A 22,931-nucleotide genomic window follows, 5' to 3' on the forward strand; every position below is an offset into this window, starting at 1 on the left:
GCAGAAATCAATGAAATAGCAACTAAAAGAACAGTAGAACAGATCAACGAAACTAGGAGCTGGTTCTTTGAAAGAATTAACAAGATTGATAAACCCCTGGCCAGACTTATCAAAAAGAAAAGAAAAATGACCCAAATCAACAAAATCATGAATGAAAGAGGAGAGATCACAACCAACACCAAAGAAATACAAACAATTATAAGAACGTATTATGAGCAACTCTTTGCCAGCAAATTAGATAACCTGGAAGAAATGGATGCATTCCTAGAGATGTATCAACTACCAAAACTGAACCAGGAAGAAATAGAAAACCTGAACAGACTATAACCACTAAGGAAATTGAAGCAGTCATCAAAAATCTCCCAAAAAACAAAAGCCCAGGGCCAGATGGCTTCCCAGGGGAATTCTACCAAACATTTAAAGAAGAATTAATACCTATTCTTCTGAAACTGTTCCAAAAAATAGAAATGGAAGGAAAACTTCCAAACTCGTTTTATGAGGCCACCATTACCTTGATCCCAAAACCAGACAAAGACCCCATTAAAAAGGAGAACTACAGACCAATATCCCTGATGAACATGGATGCAAAAATTCTCACCAAAATACTAGCCAATAGGATCCAACAGTACATTAAAAGGATTATTCACCACGACCAAGTGGGATTTATCCCTGGGCTGCAAGGTTGGTTCAACATCCGCAAGTCAATCAACGTGATCCAATACATTAACAAAAGAAAGAACAAGAACCATATGATCCTCTCAATAGATGCAGAAAAAGCATTTGACAAAGTACAGCATCCTTTCTTGATCAAAATTCTTCAGAGTATAGGCATAGAGGGTAAATACCTCAATATCATAAAAGCCATCTATGAAAAACCTACAGCGAATATCATTCTCAATGGGGAAAAACTGAGAGCTTTCCCCCTAAGGTCAGGAACGCGGCAGGGATGTCCACTATCACCACTGCTATTCAACATAGTATTAGAAGTCCTAGCCACAGCAGTCAGACAACAAAAAGAAATAAAAGGCATCCGAATCGGCAAAGAAGAAGTCAAACTCTCACTCTTTGCAGATGATATGATACTTTATGTGGAAAACCCCAAAGACTCCACCCCAAAACTGCTAGAACTCATACAGGAATTCAGTAAAGTGGCAGGGTATAAAATCAATGCACAGAAGTCAGTGGCATTCCTATACACCAACAACAAGACAGAAGAAAGAGAAATTAAGGAGTCGATCCCATTTACAACTGCACCCAAAACCATAAGATACCTAGGAATAAATCTAACCAAAGAGGCAAAGGATCTGTACTCAGAAAACTATAAAATACTCATGAAAGAAATTGAGGAAGACACAAAGAAATGGAAAAACGTTCCATGCTCATGGATTGGAAGAACAAATGTTGTGAAGATGTCAATGCTGCCTAGAGCAATCTACACATTCAATGCAATCCCCATCAAAATATCATCCACTTTCTTCAAAGAAATGGAACAAATAATCCTAAAATTTGTATGGAACCAGAAAAGACCCCGCATAGCCAGAGGAATGTTGAAAAAGAAAAGCAAAGCTGGCGGCATCACAATTCCGGACTTCCAGGTCTATTACAAAGCTGTCATCATCAAGATAGTATGGTACTGGCACAAAAACAGACACATAGATCAGTGGAACAGAATAGAGAGCCCAGAAATGGACCCTCTCAACTCTATGGTCAACTAATCTTTGACAAAGCAGGAAAGAATGTCCAATGGAAAAAAGACAGTCTCTTCAACAAATGGTGTTGGGAAAATTGGACAGCCACATGCAGAAGAATGAAACTGGACCATTTCCTTACACCACACACAAAAATAGACTCCAAATGGTTGAAAGACCTCAATGTGAGACAGGAGTCCATCAAAATCCTAAAGAACACAGGCAGCATCCTCTTTGACCTCAGCCGCAGCAACTTCTTCCTAGAAACATCGCCAAAGGCAAGGGAAGCAAGGGCAAAAATGAACTATTGGGACTTCATCAAGATAAAAAGCTTTTGCAAAGCAAAGGAAACAGTCAACAAAACCAAAAGACAACGGACAGAATGGGAGAAGATATTTGCAAATGACATATCAGATAAAGGGCTAGTATCCAAAATCTATAAAGAACTTATCAAATTCAACACCCGAAGAACAAAGAATCCAATCAAGAAATGGGCAGAAGACATGAACAGACATTTTTCCAAAGAAGACATCCAAATGGCCAACAGACACATGAAAAAGTGCTCAATATCGCTCAGCATCAGGGAAATCCAAATCAAAACCTCAATGAGATACCACCTCACACCAGTCAGAATGGCTAAAATTAACAAGTCAGGAAATGACAGATGTTGGCGGGGATGCAGAGAAAGGGGAACCCTCCTACACTGTTGGTGGGAATGCAAGCTGGTGCAGCCACTCTGGAAAACAGTATGGAGGTTCCTCAAACAGTTGAAAATACAGCTACCATATGACCCAGCAATTGCACTACTGGGTATTTACCCCAAAGATACAAAAGTAGGGATCCGAAAGGGTACGTGCACCCCGATGTTTATAGCAGCAATGTCCACAATAGCCAAAATGTGGAAAGAGCCAAGATGTCCATCGACAGATGAATGGATAAAGAAGAGGTGGTATATATATACAATGGAATATTATGCAGCCATCAAAAGGAATGAGATCTTGCCATTTGCAACGACGTGGATGGAACTGGAGGGTATTATGCTGAGCGAAATAAGTCAGTCAGAGAAAGACATGTATCATATGACCTCACTGATATGAGGAATTCTTAATCTCAGGAAACAAACTGAGGGTTGCTGGAGTGGTGGGGGATGGGAGGGAAGGGGTGGCTGGGTGATAGACACTGGGGAGGTTATGTGCTCTGGTAAGCGCTGTGAATTGTGCAAGACTGTTGAATCTCAGATCTGTACTTCTGAAACAAATAATGCAATATATGTTAAGGAAAAAAAAAAAAGATAGCAGGAGGGGAAGAATGAAGGGGGGGAAATCGGAGGGGTTGACGAACCATGAGAGACGTGGACTCTGAGAAACAAACTGAGGGTTCTAGAGGGGAGGGGGGTGGGAGGATGGGTTAGCCTGGTGATGGGTATTGAGGAGGGCACGTTCTGCATGGAGCAGTGGGTGTTATGCACAAACAATGAATCATGGAACACTATATCTAAAACTAATGATGTAATGTATGGGGATTAACATAACAATAAAAAATTTTTAAAAAAAGAAATATCCGGGGGGTACCTGGTAGCTCAGTCAGTTGAGCGTCTGCCTTCGGCTCAGGTCATGATCCCAGGGTCCTGGGATCAAACCCCACGTTGGGCTCCCTGCTCAGCGGGGAGCCTGCTGCTCCCCCTGCTTGTGCTCTCTCTCTCTCTATCTTTTTCTCTCTTTGACAAATAAATAAATAAAATCTAAAAAAAAAAAAAAAGAAGAAATATCACTTCAGTTCTTTTTTTCCTTTTCTTAAACTTTATCAAATTAATGATATAATCCCATGAGGAGAAAAAAATCTTTGGAAGTATAAGTTGATAACATTTAGTAATTAAGGGATCTGAGAAAGTTAAAATGTTAATTACCTGTATGTTTTTAGACCAGTCATTTTTCCTCTTTGAGCCTCATTCTTCTTAATCCTACCCGGTATCCTCCTCTTTCAGTTGGAATATTCTAATACAGCTGTACTTCAAATACGTGACAGCTGGAAGAAGTCTGCACTTGAGCTGTTACTGTGTATCCCACCTGCCTAGTTTTGTTGTAAATGTTATCCATGGGTTTTGGATGTTGCTGTCTAATTACTTCCTTTTTATATGGAGATTCAGAATAACCCAAAAACTATGCTTCCACTGCCTCCTTCATCTTCTGCAAATCCTTGAAGTGGTAGGATGTTAAAAATATTTCGAAGGTACAGCTGATAGTGTTTGCTGATGGTTTGAAAGTGAGTGGTGTGAGGGAAAAAGGAACCAAGCATGACTTCATTTTTTTGAAAACCTGAGTAACTGGGAGAGTGAAATTGCCACTTATAAGATCAAGAAGATCGTAGGAGTCATAGCTTAAGAGAAAAATCAGGAGTTGGGGTTTGTAGGCACCCAAATGGTGAATGTCAAGTATGCAGTTGGATATCTGTGCTAGGAGTTGATGAGAGAGGCTTTGGTTGGAGATATGTTTGGAAGTCATCAGCATATAGATGGGTTTAGAGCCATGGATAACAGTATCCTCGGAGTGAGTATGGTGAGTGAAGACTAGAGGTCTAAGGACTGTGTCTTGGGGCAGGCTTAACATTCACAAGTCTGGTGGGTGTGTGAGGGAGAACCAGCAAGGGAGAACCAGCAAAGGAGACTCAGGAGTAGCAGCCTGTAAAGTTGGCTCTGCTATATGAACCCTGTCTCAGGAGAGTAGTTCTTTCTGGAAGCCAAGGAAAAAGTGTTTCTGGGAGTCAGGGAGTGATCAGAGGTGTGTTAAATCCTGCTGAGAGGTTAAATAAGATGAATACTAGGAATGGAATGGACTTGCCAACCTTGTGGACAAACTGGTCCATCGGTTATCTTAATTTCATTGGATCTCCGGAGACAGAAACTTAACCAGAGGAGTCTTAGAACGGGAGGCGGAGTGGAGACAGCAGGTATGAGCAACTCTTACGAGGCATTTTGCTCTAAAGATGAGCTGGAAGGGGATGTTAAGTCAAGGGACAGTGGTTTTTGTTTTGTTTTTGTGGTGATGTGTTATAAGCATATAAGGTATGGCATACAAACAAGTCTATATGTATAGCACAGACTACAGCTGGTGAGTATGAGGCAGATGTGGTGGGAAGTGATGGAAATAAATTTCTGATTGCTTCTATTTTCTTAATGAAGTAGGAAGCAAAGTCATCAGCACAGAGAGTAGAAGAGGCATTAAGGTGTTCAAAGAGAGGAAATGTTGCGTTGTGTGTTGTCTGGCAGAGTACGAGAGTAAATGGACCAAGAAACTATAGTAAGATCCTTGGGTTTCATTAAGGTCCCACTAAGGTCGTGAACTTAAAGTGAAACCAGACATCGTGGGTGAATGGTTTTTTTCCAGCCGTATTTAATAGCTGGCTAAACAGCTTACTGATTGCTGCAATTTACTTAGGTAATTCCTAATTTTTGCACATTTCATGTTTTCTACCAAATAAATTTTGGTAAACTTTTTTACAGATAAGCCTTTTTACAAATCATAACTCTTTAGGTTGCAATCTTAGAAATAGAATTGCTGATTGAACGGGCATGTTTATTTTTAAAGCTTATGCTATAAAGTACCAAAATGCTCTCCAGAAAAGAATATACCAGTATATTCTCACTGACACTAGTGTCAGTTTTCCCATGTCCTTGCCCAAGCAAAGCAGTGCAGTGTTAAACAATTAAACATATGCATTCTTAAAACAATTTGTGCCAGTTTACTAGACAAAAGGTAGGGTGTCTCCTTATTCTAACTTGTGGTTCTATTTATTTGATTGCTAGTGAGCGTGTATATCTTTTCATATTGGCCATTTTATATTTATTCTTTTTTAAGTTTACCTAATTTTTTTAAGTAATCTCTACACCCAGCATGGGGCTCAAACTCACAACCCCGAGTGAGCATCCTCTTCTGACTGAGCCAGCCAGGCACCCCTATATTTGTTCTTTTGCAAACTATCTGTTCATGTCCTTTGCTCATTTTTTCTTTGGGGACATTTCTTACTAGTTTGTAGGAGCTCTTGATATATGAATGATAATAATCTATCACATACAGGGTAAGCTGTCATTGGTGCTGCAAATTTTTTCCCCCAGTCTTCCTTTTTAATTCCGTTTTGTGGGTATGTTAATGTGTAGAAATTAATTTTATGCTGTTGAATCTTTTGATTTCTGCTTTTATATATGTCCTTAGAAAGACTTTTCCTACCTCAAGATTATATGTTCACCTGTATTTTTCTTAGCTCCATTTAAAACTTTCTGATTTCTATACCTCTCCAGTTATTTCCTACTCTGATTCACAAAGATGTATGATTTGGATTTAGTAGGAATTTATTTACCATTTCTTTTATAGCAAAGATTTGTGGAGAAGATGGACAGGTGGACCCCAACTGTTTTGTTTTGGCACAGTCCGTAGTCTTTAGTGCCATGGAGCAAGAGTAAGTTAATTTCAAACTTTCACATTTTGGGTTTTGGGATTTGGGTTCACTCAACTACAAACAAACAATTTTTCAGGACTTAAGTATTTTGAATGTTTACATCTTATAGGCATATCTAAGACTACCTGGTTCATAGTGTCTTTTAAATATAAATTATGTGAACTCTTAAAAATAAAACATGTTTGTTTTTAATGTTCATATTTCCTAAGTTAAAAGAAGTTTTTAAAATTATGAAGTCATTTGGGGGTGATTGTAACTACAGTTTGACTATTAGAATTTATTTATTTAAGCAATGCATGTGTTCAGGTAGAGATCCTAATTTGTTAGTGCACGCTTTAAGCTTAATGGATGCTGTATTACTAAATCCACGTAGATTTGTTGAAACGGTCTCCAAAGTTTTTTGTTTGTTTGTTTGTTTTTAGATTAATTACTGGTGCATGTCCTTTAAGGGAAAAAATCTGCATATTGATTCATTTAGTATTTATGAAAAGGGTGCTCTGTGCAGGGCATAGTTAGATGCAGTACCTGCTTTGAAGGAAGTTACAGCCTATTAAGAGAAATAGGGTATGTTCTTTGGTTACATGTAATATGAGGTAGCATGTGTCACATCTCAGAGGAAAGCTACAAAGTTTCTAAGAGGCGGGAGAGATTACTTCCAGGTGTAGGAACCAGGAAGGACAGCATGGGAAGGGAGGTAGTGTGGACCAAGGCTTTTAAGATACAGTAGGCACAGAATGGAAAGAGTATATTTTTCCCAGTTAAGCTCTTTCCTTGGTCATTCCCTCAAATTTTCCCTTTTTGTCCATGTGCAGGCACTTTAGTGAGTTTCTGCGAAGTCACCATTTCTGTAAATACCAGATTGAAGTGCTGACCAGTGGAACTGTTTACCTGGCTGACATTCTCTTCTGTGAGTCAGCCCTCTTTTATTTCTCTGAGGTAAAGTCTGCATTTCCTTTCACACTCTGTTAGAGCATTCCAGCCTCTAAACTAGAAATGCTGGGGCCCCCTCTATAGAAAATAACATGGAAGAGCCAAATCATTTCTGAAAAGATCAATTGGAATGAAGTAATTTTTTTATGTTGTACACCTAATGGCAAGAGTACTTTAATGGCATATTAGTCAGATTAAAGAGAACGTGAAAATTCAGTGTAAAATAACTCTAATTTTGAAAAACTTAATCAAACTTCTGCTTATAAGAGACTGCATATTTTTAATTATCTGGAGCCATTTTAAAACCACAGATTTGATACTTGATTCCAGTGCCCACGTATTTGCAGACCAGACTTCAGAAGAGAGAAAGAAAAGGAGTAAATTTTTTCTTGCTATCATCACTTTTACTTTAGCCACTCGATAGGATTTCTCAAGCAATGAGTAGATTAATTTCTTTGAGGCATACAGTTTAGTATAATGGTATTTGTTACGTTTCGGCAAATGAAATTCTTTTGTTGCAAAGCAAATGACTATTAAGTAGAGAGGGGAGGATTTCCAGGCTCACAAAGCATTAACTTAGATACACACTTGCACTCTGCCTCTCCCAAGAATAGAGCTTTCGGTTGATTTGCTTTCTCACTCCCTCTCTTTGCTGTAAGTGTAAGTCCGCATTTGTTCAGGTTACTGAGGCTGCATGGAGTGATGGAAATGATCAGGTATAAAAGATTTGGTCTGGTTAGTTTACTTTTTGTATGCTAGCTACTGAGGGACCACTGATCATCTTTACTGTGATTCTTATTCCAGTTCACTTAAGTTTGTATCCAGCAGTGTGGTGGGGTTTTTGTTAGTTTTTTTTTTTCCCCTACAAGAATGGCTTTCAACTTTTCAGTCTCAAAAGCAACTGTGAGTTGCTGACTGGCATGAACTGAACAAGTGGATCTGTTTTTATTTTTGTTTTTTGTGTATGTCTTATATTTTTAATGGATGGGCTTATGGATTAGAGATGGTTAGAGAAATATGTTTATAGTCTTTTTTTCTTTTTTTTGTATTTTTCCTTCCTAGTACATGGAAAAAGAGGATGCAGTGAATATCTTACAGTTCTGGTTGGCAGCAGATAACTTCCAGTCTCAACTTGCTGCCAAAAAGGGCCAGTATGATGGACAGGAGGCACAGAACGATGCCATGATTTTGTATGACAAGTGAGTTTTATTGATGTATTCAGCATCTGGCAAATATTAATTGAGTATTTGATATGTATTTCGGAAATAAAAATGAACAAATCCAGTCTTTGCTGTCAAGGAGCTCACAGGGAGTAGCAGAAAAGCCGCTTTTCATATGGTGTGTATAAGGTTTTAGGATTCCTAGAACAAACATTTCTGCTAGGGGAACGGGAGATTTGTGTGTGGCAAGAAGGATGACAGTGGTGGAGTTCAGGGAGGGTTTCACAGAAGAAAGATTTGAATTGGATCCTGAATATGAATTTTGCTAGCCAGAGAAGGCGGCAAAGAACATTCTAGGCAGAGGCATTGACACAAGCGAGTCAGAGAAACTTAGGGGAATGTGGCACTTTCAGGAAACTTGAGTTTGGGTAAGTAAAACTTGGGTGGGGAATGTAAGAGGAAGATGAAACTAAAGGGAATATATTGGAAAGGGTCTTAGATATCCGTGTATGGGTGTATCATATTTCTGGTGCAGATCTGCACGGCCAAATTAATACTCAATGAATAATAGTTTTTCATTGGTCTTCATTGAAAATGAGAGGATGGCAAAATCTTACAGTGAACAGAACTGAAAACATCTGGTCAGTTGAGTGATAAGCCTATGGCCAGCTGTTGCCACTCTTTTAATTTTCATTTAATTTTTCTTATTCTGTAAAGAAAAGTAATGTGCTATTTGTATCCACAAGCAACCACTGAGAAGATAACTTGACAGTAGAGGAAAATCCATGGGATGTTAGTTAGGGTTGCAAGAGAGCTGAGTGCATCTGGGTCAGTGGTTCCCGAGCATTGCTCTGCAGGTCCGTGCTGGGCTGTCTGCGTAAGAACCAGCTGGGAGCTTGTTAAAAATAGGTTTCCAGCCCTCTGCTCTAAGAGATTCTGATTCAGCACATTTGAGGCATGACCCAGGAATCTTTATTTTTAGAAGATACCCCAAATGATGCTGATGGGTAGCCAGATTCAGGATCTAGTCTGATTTTCCCATTTTGCAGATAAGAAAACAAAGACCCTTTCTCTCAAAGTCACGGGGCAAGTTAGTGGCAGAACTTGAGCTGGAATGCAATTCTTAATGTTTGCCCAGTGTTTATTTTAGTATAATATATTTGTGGAAAATATTATATAAGAAACATTGTTACATGGACGTTGAAATAGCAAGTGTTTACATTTAGAAATTTGGTCTGGGGTGCCCCAAAATTCCAATCATGGAGGAGTATTTACCAACTTTTTTGTTACAAGATGGGAGACTATTTGTTAAGAAAAGGCTAATAACAAAAAAATAATTTTTTTATTTTAATGCTAGAACAGAAGAGTGGCACTAGTAGTAAGGTCCTGGCTGGAGCTCAGTTGCCACCCAGAGCAGAGACCCTGTTGTCCCACTGGATCCCATTTTCACATTGGGAGCCATTTTTAAGATGAAGATCACTGTATGGCATCCCACGGGCACTGTCATTTTGTCACGTTCATTGTGCCAAATTTGACTTCACCGATGCCAGTTTTGGTTTTTTTTTTAAAGATTTATTTACTTATTTATTTGAGAGAGAGAATGAGCGCATGAGGCAGGGGAGGGGCAGAGGGAGAGGGAGAGAATCGAGAATCTCAAGTAGATTCCCCGCTGAACACGGAGCCCAAGATTCCCCGCTGAACACGGAGCCCAACACAGGGTTCCATCCCATGACCCTGAGATCAGGACCTGAGCTGAAATCAAGAGTTGGACGCTCAACCGACTGAGCCACCCAGACCCCCCCATCCCTGTTTGTTTTTATGTCTTATGTATGTTATGTATGTATCATCACAATCATACCTAATCAGTCTTTCTGTATTTGTATCATAGATAAGATTTAGAAGTCCTTAGAATGCTTGGAAGAGAACATACATAGATTTTTTGCTCTTAATCCTCCTTTTTTTGGTATCCACTTTATAATCAGCTTGCCAAACCACTAGTTTTGCATTATAGCTTATGAAGTTAGAAATCTTTGAGGTAGCATTGATTACTCCTTTTCCTTTCTATACCCAATCTTCATCAAGTCCTATTATTCTGTCCAAATACATGAAATCCATCTGCTTCACCCTCGATGCTATTGTGGTTTCAGTTCCTGCATGAATATTACCTATGCCCCATAGTTACAGCGGTGTGTTCTCATTGTGTCCGATACAGGGATCTTTTCTGCTCCCTTTCCAGGGGAAAGAACTGTGTCTTACCGTCTTTTAAGTCCATTTCTGATTCGCAAGTGCTGAACAGAGAATAGGTGCCCATTAAATATGTGTGATTGATTGGGGCGCCTGGGTGGCTCAGTCGTTAAGCGTCTGCCTTCGGCTCAGGTCATGATCCCAGGGTCCTGGGATTGAGCCCCACATCGGGCTCCCTGCTCCGCGGGAAGTCTGCTTCTCCCTCTCCCACTCCCCCTGCTTGTGTTCCTGCTCTCGCTATCTCTCTCTATCAAATAAATAAATTAAATCTTTAAAAAAAAAAAATGTGTGATTGATTGATTTGTCTCAGTTGTAGCCTGACCCTCAGCAATCTTAAGAACTAAGGAAGATGGAAGGAGATAGGAAGGTAGCAAGTTGACTCAGATACCTTTGGGGCTGTGGGAATAAAGGTTGTCGCATGGCCTCTAGGAGCCGGCTCTCAAGTCCTAGATCTGCAGGCTGAATCAAGTAGCCTCGTAGAAGAGTAGGTGCTAGAAGTTGCTTATACAGGACAGGCTAGGAGGTTTGGTTTGACTTGGGCTGTCTTGTTACCATAGGTACTTCTCCCTCCAAGCCACACATCCTCTTGGATTTGATGATGTTGTGCGATTAGAAATTGAATCCAATATCTGCAGGGAAGGTGGGCCACTCCCTAACTGTTTCACAACTCCATTACGTCAGGCCTGGACGACCATGGAGAAGGTAACCAAGAACTTCAAAAATATTAAACTGCAAGAAGTTTTTACTGGTGAAACCCAGAAAACATAACACGGGAGAAAAACAAATGTAACAAAACTGGAAAATTGAAGCAGTGGAGCATAGTGATTAAGAGCAGAGGCTTTGAGTCTGACTTGGTATGTATTAATTTAGCCTTTATAGGCTGAATGACCTCAGGCACTTACTGAAATTCTTTAATGCCATTTTCCACATCTGTAAAATGGAGATAATATGGATACTTACCTAAAAGTTATTTTAAAGATAAAAATGAGGTAAGATGTATAAACTTCTTATGATTAGCACTGCATCCATCACATAGTAAGCATTAAAAAATTTTAACGGCAGTTATTACCACTGTTATTATTAAATTTTCAAAAATAATTAGATAGCAGTATTGGGCAAAGTTAACTTAAAATGATCCAAACATTTCATCAATATCTATCAATGGGGTTAGAACACTAGTTTTGTGTATCGTAACTTCTGGGGTATCACTAATAGCTTATTAATAATAATGTGTTAGAATTTGTGAATGATTTATTCTTCTAATGAACTAGAGCAAATTTTACCAGGAATTGCACAGAGCGCAGGATAAGTCCATGAGGTTATGTCGTTTATATATGTCGTGTGTTTCTAGGTGGAAAAGGGTTAAGTAAGCACTATTAAATAATACCCCACATAAGAACTGAATTTCAGGAACATGGAAGAGTTACATATAAAAATCAAATCATTAAAAAGCTCATGGTAAGCTGAATAGAGTATCAGCTATTGCCCAGGGATAAAGATTTTTTCATGATTAAAATTAAAATCTTTCTGATCTTAAATTAGGTAAAGTTCCAAATCTGTATCATATAAAGAATGTAAACTTTCTGGACAAAAAAGAAAATGAAAATACAGAGAAAAACAATGTTAATATTTCTTTTCTTATAAAATGTGTATATGTAAAGAACTTACACTAATTTTAATAGTATCAAGTAGATAAATGAGAAAAAGACATAGATGATCAGTACTTAGAGAATTTCTGTGCTAGGTATTGGTGTTTTAGTGGTAATCAGGAGAAACGTGGTTTCTGCCCTCCTGGAGCTCTGTCTGTAAAGAAGGCACGTGTTTAACACATACTCGTTACAGTCATGTGCTAACTGCTGTGAAGGAGAAGTTGGTAATAGGAAATGCCAGTAACAAACATGGGAACTTATTCGGCATCATTAGTAATTTTTAAATGGAAATAAAAACATCAATATATCATTAGGCACTTTTTAAAAAAGATTTTATTTATTTGAGAGAGAATGAGAGAGAAAGAGAGCATGACAGAGGAGAGGGTCAGAGGGAGAAGCAGACTCCCCACCAAGCAGGGAGCCCGATGCGGAACGTGATCCCAGGACTCCAGGATCATGACCTGAGCCGAAGACAGTCGCTTAACCAACTGAGCCACCCAGGCGCCCCGTTAGGCACTTACTTAACAATGATTTGGAAAAACACACTCAGGTGTTGGAAAGCCTGTAGGTAGGTAACAGATACCTTAGTATACCGCGAATGATACAAATTGACAACATCCTTCTGAAGAGGAAATTGGCCATATAGATCAAAGCTAAAACGTTCACACCGTTTAACTCAATAATCACACACCTGGTAATTTATCTTAAGGAAATCAGTTCAGAAGTAAAAAAAATTAATATATGCACAAAGACTTTAATATTTATAACCAGAAAAATCTAATTTCAGATTAGATTCACTCCCTGCATGTTTTCTGGTCACTAAGAAGTCTGAATATCAAGTCTATGTAATAGTTTTATGGCAGGCATTGGTGGGGGGGGGGGGACACACACCTATAAATTGTACTCATAATTTTAGTCACAACGTGAACTGTACACGAAGGGGTAATACTTGGAGTATAACAAGGAAGAGCAAAATCATTTGTGCTAGCTGGTAGAATTGTGCATAAAATTTTGTTTTCAAATAAAGTTTTAATTGTATTTGATCTCACCTTTAAAATAATGCTTGTCCTCTCTTTCAGGTCTTTTTGCCTGGCTTCTTGTCCAGCAATCTTTATTATAAGTATTTGAATGATCTCATCCATTCGGTTCGAGGAGATGAGTTTCTGGGAGGAAATGTTTCACTGACTGCTCATGGCTCTGTCAGCCCTCCTGATGATTCTCACCCAGGTGGTTCCGACAGCTCGGCTGCTCAGGTATTAATCAGTTAGCCTCTGCCAATTGGAAGAAAGGGTTACAGATCATGTCCTTCAAATACCAATAGCAGATTCTGTTTGGGAGTTTTTGTTGTAGAAGAAACAAAGAAGAAAATACAATTAGCCTACTTACTATATGTTTTAATAAGAATATCTGTAGTGAACAGTATATTATATTGTAAGGTATTGTGCTGTTTCATTCAGGCCATTTTTCTGCCTGACACTCCAGCTACTGGTATCAGTCATCAATTATGCCACATGCATTTATAGCCTCTGAAGAGCTCTTTGTGTAATTATTTGGGAAATTTTAGTAACTACATTTGGGATGCTTTTTTATAGAATAATTCTTTTTTTTTTTAAGATTTATTTCTTTATTTTAGAGAGAGAGAAAGAGCGCCTGAACATGAGTGGGAGGGACAGAGTGAGACAGAGAGGGAGAGAGAACCGCAAGCAGACTCCACACCGAGCGCAGCAGGCTTGATCTCACTTCCCTGAGGTCATGACCTGAGCTGAAACCCAGAGTCGGATGCTTAACCAACTGTGCCACCCAGGCGCCCCTAGAATAATTCTTAACAATTCTTTCTTGGGGCGCCTGGGTGGCTCAGTCGTTAAGCGTCTGCCTTCGGCTCACAGGTCATGATCCCAGGGTCCTGGGATCGAGCCCCGCATCGGGCTCCCCGCTCCGCGGGAGGCCTGCTTCTCCCTCTCCCACCTCCTCTGCTTGTGTTCCCTCTGGCTCTGTCACTCTCTGTCAAATAAATAAATAAAATCTTTAAAAAAAAAAAAAAAAGTTAATTAATTTTATTAAAAATCACACGGTAAGTGTAGAGGCAGAACATATTCCCTGTCTGGTGTTCTTCACCATAATGTAGCATAATTATTTTCTCATCACACTGTTGACACATAAATAATACTTCAGATTTTTTGACACAGGGCCTTGGATAAATTTTCTTAATTTATACGACAGTACTATTTATTACCATCAACAAGGCTCTCCTCAGTACGTTTTCCTCCTATTTAGCTTATGTGGCAAGTGACCTGCTGAATGTGGTTGCCATTTTGTTTTTTGATATAGGCTAGAATGTTTTGTTGTTATTTAAGCACTTAAAAGGTCTAGGTGCTGACCTTAAAACATATTTCTACATTTTCAGTTGAAGCTTAATATATATACGGAAAACTCAATATATCATATGTAGCTTGAAGAATTTTCATAAACAGACTTGATCTGTGTATCCAACATTCAGATCAAAAAACACAACATTACCAGTATGTCATAAACCCTCTTGTGCCCTCTTCTAGTCACTGTCCTCCCTGCCAGGATAGCTACTATCCTGACTTTTGATGGTATAGGTTAGTGTTACCTATTCAGAATAGTTATATAATTGAAATCATTCTGTATATGCTCTTGTTTCTTTCTTTCTTTCTTTGGTACAGCTTTATTGAGATATAATTCACATACCATACAATTCCCCCATTTATGTTGTATAATTTAGTGGTTTTAGTATATTCATAGTGTTCCTTAATTGTCACCACAGCCAATTTAAAAAGTTTTTCACCTAAGAAAGAAACCCTGTGTCCTTTAACTAATACCCTCCAAATCTTCCAATTCTTCCAGCCCTAGGCTACTACTAATCTACTTTCTGTCTATAGATTTGCCTATTCTGGACATTTCATATAATTGGAACCATATGATGTGTGGTTTCGAGACAGGCTTCTTTCACTTAGCATGCTATTTTCAAGGTTCATCCATGTTTAGCATGTATCAGAACTTTATTCCTTTTTTTGTTTTTGCTGTTGGTTTAAAAAAAATTATTTATTTTAGAGAGAGAGACAGCATGAGCCAGGGGTGGGGCAGAGGGAGAGGGAGAAGCAGACTCCCTGCTGAGCAGGGAGCTTGACGCTAGGCCCGGTCCCAGGATCCTGAGATCATGACCTGAGCCAAAATCAAGAGTCTGACGCTCAGGGGGTACCTGGGTGGCTCAGTCATTAAGCATCTGCCTTCGGCTTGGGTCATGATCCCAGGGTCCTGGCATCAAGCCCCACCTCGGGCTCCTTCCTCCGCCGGAAGCCTGCTTCTCCCTCTCCCACTCCCCCTGCTTGTGTTCCCTCTCTCACTGTGTCTAAAAAAAAAAAAGAGTCCAACGCTCAACTGACTGAGCAACCCAGGCACCCCACAACTTTATTCCTTTTTATGGCCAAATAATATTCCATTGTATACACCACATTTTGTTAATCCATCAGTTGATGGACATTTGGGTTGTTTCTCTCTTTTGGTTATTATGAATAATGCTGCTGTACAAGTTTTTGTGTGGATATAGGTTTTCATTTCTCTTGTGTATATACCTAGAAGTAGAATTGTTAGCTCAAATGATAACTGTTTAACTCTGTCTTAGTTACCTTTGCTTGGGTAACAAGTTTTGAAATCAGGAAGGAAGGGAGAGTCTTCCAACTTAGTTCTTCTTTTTCAAGATTGTTTTGACTATTCGAGGTCCCTAGAGTTTTCAAATGCATTTAAGGATTAGTTTGTCAACTTCTACGAAGACTCCAGCCAGAATTCTGATAGGGAGTGCATTGGTTCCATAGATCAATTTGGGACGAATTGCCATCTTAACAATATTAAATATTCTGACCCATGAACATAGTTGATGCCTTTCATTTATTCAGATCTTCTTTAATTTCTTCCAATAACATTTTGTAGTTTTCAAGTATCAGTTATGTATTTCTTAAGTTTATTCTAAGTATTTTATTCTTTTTTATACTATTATAAATGGAATTTTTTTCTTATGCTCATATTTTCATTGTAAACGTATAGAAATACAATTTTTTATAATTGTGGTAAAATTCACCTAACATAAAGTTAGCTGTTATAAGTGTCTAATTCAGTGACATTTAGTATATTCACAGTGTTGTGCAACCATTACCACTCTCTGGTTCCAGACTTTTTCATCACCCCAAATGGAAACCTCGCAAATGGAACATTAAGCAGTCACTCCCCATGCCCACCTGTTTTCTTCTAAGAGTTTTAGGCCTTTGATCCATTTTGAGTTAGTTTTGCATGTTGTATGAGATAAGGGCCAACTTTATTTTTTGCATGTGGATATCTAGTTGTCCCAGGACCATTTATTGACAAAACTATTCTTTTACGTAAATTGAATGATCTTGGCATCTTTGTCAAAAATCATTTGCCCTTAGATACACCGGTTTATTTCTGGACACTCAGTTCTATGTTGATCTACGTGTATCTTATGCCAGTACTACATTGTTTTGATTACTACAGCTTTGCAAGTTTTGAAATCAGGAACTGTGTGTCCTCCAACTTTGTGTTTTTCAATTTGTAAGATTATTTTGGCTACTCTGGGTCCCTTGCAATTCCATAAGAATTCTAGGATTGGGTTTACATTGAATCTGTAGATTCCTTTGGGATGTATTGCCATTTTAACAATATTAAGTCTTTTTCCAGCCTGAACATGGGATGTCATCCCATTATTTAAGCTGTCTTTAATTTCTTTCATCACTGTTTTGTAGGTTACAGTGTACAAGTCTTATATGTCCTTGCGTCATTTTTTTCCTGAATATTCTTTTTGATGTTGTTATAAATAAAATTATTTTCTTAATTTCATTTTCTTATTCATTGGTAATGCATGGAAATAAACTTTTTGTGTTGATCTTGTACCTTGTAACTTTACTAAATTCTTTTGTTAACTCTAATAGTTTTCTTGTGGATACTTTTTTTTTTGAGAGAAAGAGAGTGAATGAGAGAGAGAGCACAAGCCAAGGGGGAGAGGCAGTGGGAGAAGCAGACTTCCCCGCTGAGCAGGGAGCCCGATGCAGGACCCAATCCCAGGACCCTGGGACCATGACCTGAGCCAAAGGCAGAAGCTTAACCAACTGAGCCACCCAGGCGCTCCTTTCTTGTGGATTCTTTAGGATTTTCTATATATGAGATTGTGTCATCGGTTAATAGAAATAGTTTTCTTTCTACCTGTCTACTTTGAATGTACCTTTTATTTCCTTGTCTTGCCTAATTGCTGTGGCTTAAACTTGCAGTACATTGTTGAATGGAAGTGATGAAAGTGGGCATCTTTGTTTTATTCCTGACCTCATGAGGAAAGCTTTCAGTTTTTCATCTTTTAATATAATGTTAGGTATGGGTTTTTCATAAATGCTTTTTATCAAGTTGAGGAAATTTCCCTCTATTTCTAATTTGTTGGATTTTTTTTTTTTTTTTTTTTGATCATGAAAGGGTGTTGGATTTTGTCAAATGTTCTTTCTGTATCAATTGAGATGGTCATGTGGGTTTTGGTGTTTACTTTTTGATACGATTGTACTACATTATTTGATTATCTATTCATTTATTTGAGAGAGAGAGAGAGAGAGAGAGAGAGAGCACATGAGAGGGGGGAGGGTCTGAGGGAGAAGCGGACTCCCTGCCGAGCAGGGAGCCCGATGCGGGACTCGATCCCGGGACTCCAGGATCATGACCTGAGCCGAAGGCAGTCGCTTAACCAGCTGAGCCACCCAGGCGCCCCTTAGTCATGGATATTAAGGACGTTCCCATCTTTTGTTATTTTAAACAATGCTACAGTGAATAATAATCTTGTTTATTAGTCATTTTGTGGAACTGAGTCTGTCTGTAATTGAGTTTTTAGAAGTGGAATATCTGGGAAAACCCGTGGCTCTGGTATTTCATAGAAATACCAATTCTGACTTGCTTTTTTTGTGGGATGAGGAGTGGGAGATGACATGCTGGAGGGGAACTTACTACACTCATCTAGCTGGTCATTTTAGAAAGATTTCTTTAGCTTCTCCGTTGTCACATAGCCTCACTGAAAATCAAAAGTATTCTTGTTTATTTGTAAAAGGTAGCTAAGTTATATATGTCTGGGTGGATGCGAGTCTTGCACACTTGGGAATGTAATGCCTGTGAAGATAGCACATTTGTTGGAACTTAGATCATAAAGAAAACAAACAGATTTGGCATTAAATGCATATGTTATACATTGTAATACTGTGCTTTCCTCCCATAGTTGTCTATTGAGGTTACATTTCAGAAATCGTTGCTGTTCAGCATCTCCATAATGATGGGGTTGAGTGAGAATTACATGTATTTCAAATACTGAAGATTTTGTAAAATCTGTCATAATCCAAACCTGGGACTGTTTGATTCCCGAATAACATACTGTTAATTTTACAATTTCTGTTGTAGTCCAGTATGAAAAAAGCCAGTGTTAAAATTCTGAAAAATTTTGATGAAGCGATAATTGTGGATGCTGCTAGTCTGGATCCAGAATCTTTGTATCAGCGGACATACGCAGGGTAAGTTTAACTAGTGTCTGGAATTTTTACAAGTCTACCGAGTTTTGCATCTTTTATGTTTTTATTTAAAATTTAAAAATTGGGGACGCCTGGGTGGCTCAGTCGGTTGGGCATCTGCCTTCAGCTCAGGTTATGATCTCATGGTTCTGGGATCGAGTCCCACATCGGGCTCCCTGCTCAGTTGGGAATCTGCTTCTCCCTCTCACTCTGCCGCTCCCCTGCTTGTGCTCTCTCTCTCTCAAATAAATAAGATTTAAAAAATAATAATAATAAAATTTAAAAATTGTTTCTAATCTATTACATACCCAGCACTTTTATATATAGTATACAGTAGACCACAGTTGAGAGTGGAGGCTCGGGAGCGACTTCCTCGGTTTTAATCTTGGCTCAGCCACTTACTGGCAAACTACTTAACTTCTCTGTCTCGGTGTTTTCATCTCCACTTCATTGGGTTGTTTAGGGGATTAAATGAGGTACATGAAAAGCATTCAAAACCATGCCGGGTATCTAGTAAACACTCCATAAATATCATTACCATCATCATTCCACCACACTAGACAAGGTTGATGAGTATCATATGTATGTGATATGTTTTAGGCTATATCTCTTCCCATATTTCATGTGGTTCATATGTTAGCTATTTCAAAGTCTCTCTTAAAATCAAAAATCAAAATAAAGTACAAAGATGCCAGCATCATTTATTACAGACTGTATAACTAATACTTGAAAATGGAATACAATTATTTCTTTGTATTTAAGGATTGGGTGTTTATTTTATCCTGTAACAAAAAGACATCAGTTCATAGCATCTGCCACTTGCCAACATTTACCACAGATCAAATCATAAAATCGCTTCCTCTTTACTAAAGATGGCTTGATGAGCCTATAAACCTGTGTAAATTCTTAATTACCCTACCCCAACCCCAACCGCAGTCCTGGCATCACCATGAAAAAGGGATTTCAGCATGTTTAATTGATTTTGTCAGAAAGTAACAGTGATACTTGGGAGACCAAGGAATCCTGGGAAGCACTCAGAAGTAAATAAAGGGCTGTTTGCCTACATTGTCTTCAGAAAGCACACTACAGCTGAGTCAGTGTTGTAATCTTTAGCTCGTCTTTTAGGAAATGGTGGACAGTAAGCCTACATGATTTAATTACCAAAGATTATATTTATTAGGGAATGGTTGGTTCATTTACTTAAAACCTTACTTAAGACAGTCTGTCAGTTGCAAAATGTTTTACTTCTGTAAGTTTTTTTTGTGTGTAAAATAAATATATTTTAACAGATACTGTAGAAAATGGGTCAGAAATAGAGAAATAATGTTTAAAGATAGTTTTCAGTGTTTGTTTTAGCTTTATGGTTTTGGCATCTTCCTGAAATTTTTCTCAAGGCAGACAAACTTGTATCCGTTGGTGTATTGCAACCACATGTGAAATGATGACTTACTAGGAACAATAGCCCTAAAATAAGACCCACTGTGCCCAGAGTGAAATAATACATAGGCATCACAGAGTTTCTTTTTCTACCTAACTTTTAATTACAAATACATTAATCTCTTATAAAAATTAAATTGATAGATAAGGCTCATGTCCTGTCCCCTTTGGTCACGCACCAATGCTCATTCTCTCCCCTTCCTACTCAGGATAATCACTGTTATGTTACAGTATGTATTTTTGTTTGCTTATATTTGTGTAATTGATACCATACTTTATTCGGTATCTTGTGCTTTCATTCACAGTGAGTTTTGGAGATTTTTCTTTGTTAATCTATACAGATTTACGTCATTTTGACTATGTTGTAGTATTCTATATATAATATTAATTATAGCTCATAACCGTGACCACTGTTTGGCCCTTTGGCATTGATGAGTATTTAAGTTGCTTGCAGTTTTTCACTGTTACACACAGAATAGCAAAAGACTTCCTTTTATTCACTTATACCAAGAAGCAGATTTTATTTTATTTTATTTTATTTTATTTTAAAGATTTTATTTATTTGACAGAGAGAGACACAGCGAGAGAAGGAACACAAGCAGGGGGAGTGGGAGAGGGAGAAGCAGGCTTCCCGCGGAGCAGGGAGCCCGACGCGGGGCTCGATCCCAGGACCCTGGGATCATGACCTGAGCCGAAGGCAGATGAAGAAGCAGATTTTAAATTTTAATAGATCTTACCGATTTACCTTTAAAAGTATCTGTATATTTTGCATTCTTACCTCCCATTAATAAAGATACTAATTTTCCCCACATCTTTATTGACACTAAATAACCTCAAATGTTTGATTTTTTACCAATCTGGACTACTGCTCATGAGATTAAGCTTCTTTTGGCATTTTGCTGGTTGTTCAGGTTTTTCTTTATGAATTGACTATTCGTCTCCTATTTATGTTTTTCTGTTGTATGATTTCTTAGTGACTTGTTGGAATTCTGTATGTTTTTTAATATTTATTATTGATGAGTAATATCTGTTAAATAAGATCTTTCACTGTGTTCTTTGCCTTTTAACTTTTTTATATTGTTATAGCTTTATAGCATGTTTAATTATTATATATATTTACTCTAGCTTTATAATACACATTTTGATCTAGGGCAGGTTCCTACCTTTTATCTCTTTTACAAAATTATCTTGGCTATTTTTATGCCTTTTCTCTTCTGTGTAAATTTTAGAATTGTGAGCTGTCTCTTCATCCATCATGTTTCATAAACCTTTTTGTGATTTTGAATGGAATTACATTGAATTAAAGATAATTTTGCTTCTTTGGGGGATAGTTCTATTTGAAATAAGCCTTGCTTTGAATAACATGAGCTAGCTATACATTGTATTTCTAGCTTCTAGGTTTAGATGAGATGCTTAAGAATGGAATCTTTCCTTGTTTGGGGGGGGGTTTCTTTCCTTAATTTAAAATTGGTTGTTACAAATTATGTTCTTTTTGTACTTATTTAGGAAGATGACATTTGGAAGAGTAAGTGACTTGGGGCAATTCATCCGAGAATCTGAGCCTGAACCTGACGTAAAGAAATCAAAAGGTTTGTGGTGTTTTATGCTCCATGTTAAGCCTTCACTCACATTAGTCATTGACTTTAAGTGAAGGATCATTTAAGGTTTAAACAGTTTATTTTATGAAACAACTGCCTTGTCTCTCACTTGTGTTTATATCACAGCTGAGTCCAAGGGCTACATGTGGTTGCATCTGTACACAGTCTTTCTGAATGAAAGTTCGTGAACTTGCTTTACCATTACAGAAAGCACATCTTTATGAAAGAATGTTTGTCACCTTTCTATTAAAGATGATGAATACCCAGCCCAGGTTGGACTTAGCGTTTATCTTGAGGCCCTTAGTTCATTAAATTTCCTCTAATTTGCTAAAAGTTATTATGAAATATTTGTGGAAAATATTAATAGGTTGAAATTCAAATCCTTTGTTTAATCAGCAGGAGAGTGCTCAGTCAACTGCAAGAGTTAAACATTTAAGTCTTTTTTGACAAGAACGTTATTTGTGACTGATCTCAACTTCCAAACAGTTGGTCTACACAGGAAGATTTTGGAAACCAATGTGGATCCATTCACTTGGGATCTAGAAATTTTTCAGTGTGATTGGATTGACAGTATTGTCTTGAGTAAAAGATACTAACTTTTGTAAGAAGAAAATACTCCAGGGACACCTGGGTGGCTCAGTTGGTTAAGCATCTGCCTTTGGCTCAGGTCATGATCTCAGGGTCCTGGCATCAAGCCTCACGTTAGGTTCCCTGCTCAGCAGGGAGTCTGCTTCTCCCTCTTCTTCTGCCCCTCCCCCCCCCACTTGTCTGCATATACTCTTGCTCTCTCTCAAATAAATGAAATCTTTAAAAAATTTTTTTAGAGAAAAAAATGTTCTATTTTGGTAAGTGTGTTTAAAATTAAGAGCTATTGTTAATCTTCCTATTAAATTTAGTAGGACTGCATTCCTATTATGTGTATTTTTAAATTTGTTTTTTTAAGTAAACTCCACATGGGCTCACACTCATGACCCCAGGATCAGGAGTTGCATGCTCCTCTACTGACTGAGCCAGCCAGGTGCCCCATATTACGTTTATTTTTTAATGCAACTATTGTTTGAGTAATGAATCACACCACTTTATGTTGATGAGCAGTCTATTTTTGGGTCAGATATACATTGACAGAGTAAGCAAAAAATGCAAAAATTGTTGAAATAATTTAGACCAAAAAAGGGCCTGTTACCTACTTCACCTAATTAGTTTATTT

The 22,931-nt window shown here is 38.1% G+C and overlaps 1 protein-coding gene across 1 annotated transcript in view; it reads left to right on the forward strand.

Moving 5' to 3' along the window:
• AKAP10 (A-kinase anchoring protein 10) overlaps positions 1-22,931 on the forward strand; it is a 98,154-nt gene that overhangs the window by 61,463 nt on the left and 13,760 nt on the right. The window contains exons 6-12 of the mRNA XM_032431721.1: positions 6,056-6,140; positions 6,953-7,076; positions 8,133-8,269; positions 11,032-11,176; positions 13,203-13,376; positions 18,583-18,692; positions 21,633-21,715. Of these exons, the coding sequence (XP_032287612.1) occupies positions 6,056-6,140; positions 6,953-7,076; positions 8,133-8,269; positions 11,032-11,176; positions 13,203-13,376; positions 18,583-18,692; positions 21,633-21,715 (858 nt within the window). The remainder of the gene's footprint in view (positions 1-6,055; positions 6,141-6,952; positions 7,077-8,132; positions 8,270-11,031; positions 11,177-13,202; positions 13,377-18,582; positions 18,693-21,632; positions 21,716-22,931) is intronic.

Source organism: Phoca vitulina, unplaced genomic scaffold, assembly GCF_004348235.1.
Source record: "Phoca vitulina isolate PV1807 unplaced genomic scaffold, GSC_HSeal_1.0 scaffold47, whole genome shotgun sequence".
NCBI classification, from domain to species: domain Eukaryota; kingdom Metazoa; phylum Chordata; class Mammalia; order Carnivora; family Phocidae; genus Phoca; species Phoca vitulina.